A 1,867-nucleotide genomic window follows, 5' to 3' on the forward strand; every position below is an offset into this window, starting at 1 on the left:
GCAGAAGCCTGGCTCCCCTGCCATGCCCTCACCTCCAGCTGCTCAGGGTGCCCCGGGAGCGGGCCGGCCTGAGAGCACCATGAGGACAGGCCGTCCATCCATCTCACCCCTGCAGTGTGCCCAACACCCAGCAAGCACTTCCTGCAGGAATAAGCCCCTCTTCTTCCATATGCCGGCAGAGTGGCCATGGAACAGAGTGTGTTTTTTGCTCATGGGACTCTGAGCTTGCAGCACCTGCCCCACGAAGGGCCCGAGGCCTCTGACTTCCTGGCTGCGGGGCACACGGCTCCTCAGCCATCTGTGACATCATCTCCCTGGCCTCTCTGGGAGAGGGAGGGAAAGGGCAGAGCTGGTCCGGGGCACTGGCAGGCCCTGAATCAGCCACAGTGGGGCTAAAGATGGGCTCTAGGCTCTGGGTTCTGGGACTGAGACAGTCGCCAGGAACCTACAGGTCCCCTCACTGTGGGGGGGAGAGGTCAGAATGATCAAGAACCTCCTTCCTTTTGCAAGAATGCCGTGGCCCCGGGCTTGGGGTGCGGTAGCCTGGTGGGTGAGGGGCTGATGAGAAACGCAGAGATTCTCTGGGCCATGACAGTGGCTATGGCTCTGTGGCACTGAAGAAGCCCTCCGTGATAAAGCTACGACCAGAAAAATGGGAGTTTCATCAGATACTGTGGTCTGATGGCAGAATAACAGCCTCCCAAAGGCATCCACACCCTAATCCCTGGAATCTGTTTATATAGTGTGCCCTGTGGCAGGGGACATTTAGGTTGTTAATCAGCTGACCTGAGGTAGGAAGAGTATCTTGGGTTATCCAGCTGGACCCCATCAATCATTAGAGATTAATGGTAAATACGCAAGAGGGAGGCAGGGGAGTTGGTGCCAGTGATGGGGCATGAGACAAACTTGGCTGCTTTGAAGATGGAGGAAGGGGCCACGAGCCCAGGAATGCAGGCAGCTTCCAGAGGCTGGGAAAGGCAAGGAAGGGACTTTCCCATGGGCCTCCAGAAGGAACTCAGTCCTGCTGACACCTTGATGTTAGCACCGAGAGACCGATTTCTGACTTCTCCAGGACTCTAAGAGAATAAACTGGCATTGTTTTCAGCCTCTAATGTGTGGCGAGTTGTTTAGCAGCAGGAGGAACCGACACGGGGCAGTCAGCCCCCACCTGGTGCTGGAGGTACCTGGTGCTGTGAGCTCCTCCTCATCTTCTGGGCTCAGGAGGACCCCACGTGAGCTCCATTGTGGGGGGCGCTCGGGGCCCCCCACACTTCTGGCCCACCAGCCTTCGGCTCCTAGACAGCAAACACAGACATCCCCCGATCAGTGTGAGGCCACAGAGGGTGGTCTCCAGGTGCCAGCCCCAGCTGGAGCCTTGCGGTGGGAGGGAGCCTCAGGAGAAGCTAGAAAGCTCAGGGACCCGGCTCTGCTTGGGGCATGGTCAGGCCTGGAAGCCTGCCCTGCCCTTTCAGTGGGGTTTTGAGCTCAACATGAAGACAGCCTGAAGACCCCCACATGGGTGCCCTGGGACATCAGGGGCATCTCTAATAGTACCAGACTTGACCTCATCTTCAGGCTCTCAGAGAACTTTCTCACCTGTGACCTCACGAACCCTGTCCTTCTAGTGACCCGTGTTATTAACACCATCACAGGCAGGGAGGCCACCTGGTTAGGAAGGGGTCCAGCCAGGACGGCAGCCCAGGCCTTCTGGTCCCCAGTGCCAGTTCAGTGCCTCTTCCCTCTGGCCACAGCAGTTAACACAGAGCACAGCCTAGCACATAGCGAGTGACCTTAAGGGGCTGCCTCTCCAGGGGACAGGGGGCAATGAGGCAGAGGCCAAACATCTGGGGCAGCCAAGGGGTAAGAA

At 58.1% G+C, this 1,867-nt stretch overlaps 1 protein-coding gene across 1 annotated transcript in view; it reads right to left on the minus strand.

Annotated features, from left to right (window-relative positions):
• LAMC3 (laminin, gamma 3) overlaps window positions 1–1,867 on the minus strand; it is a 76,242-nt gene that overhangs the window by 50,779 nt on the left and 23,596 nt on the right. The window contains exon 8 of the mRNA XM_011931434.1: window positions 1,185–1,295. Within this exon, the coding sequence (XP_011786824.1) occupies window positions 1,185–1,295 (111 nt within the window). The remainder of the gene's footprint in view (window positions 1–1,184; window positions 1,296–1,867) is intronic.

This window comes from Colobus angolensis, unplaced genomic scaffold (assembly GCF_000951035.1).
Source record: "Colobus angolensis palliatus isolate OR3802 unplaced genomic scaffold, Cang.pa_1.0 Scaffold9, whole genome shotgun sequence".
NCBI lineage: Eukaryota > Metazoa > Chordata > Mammalia > Primates > Cercopithecidae > Colobus > Colobus angolensis.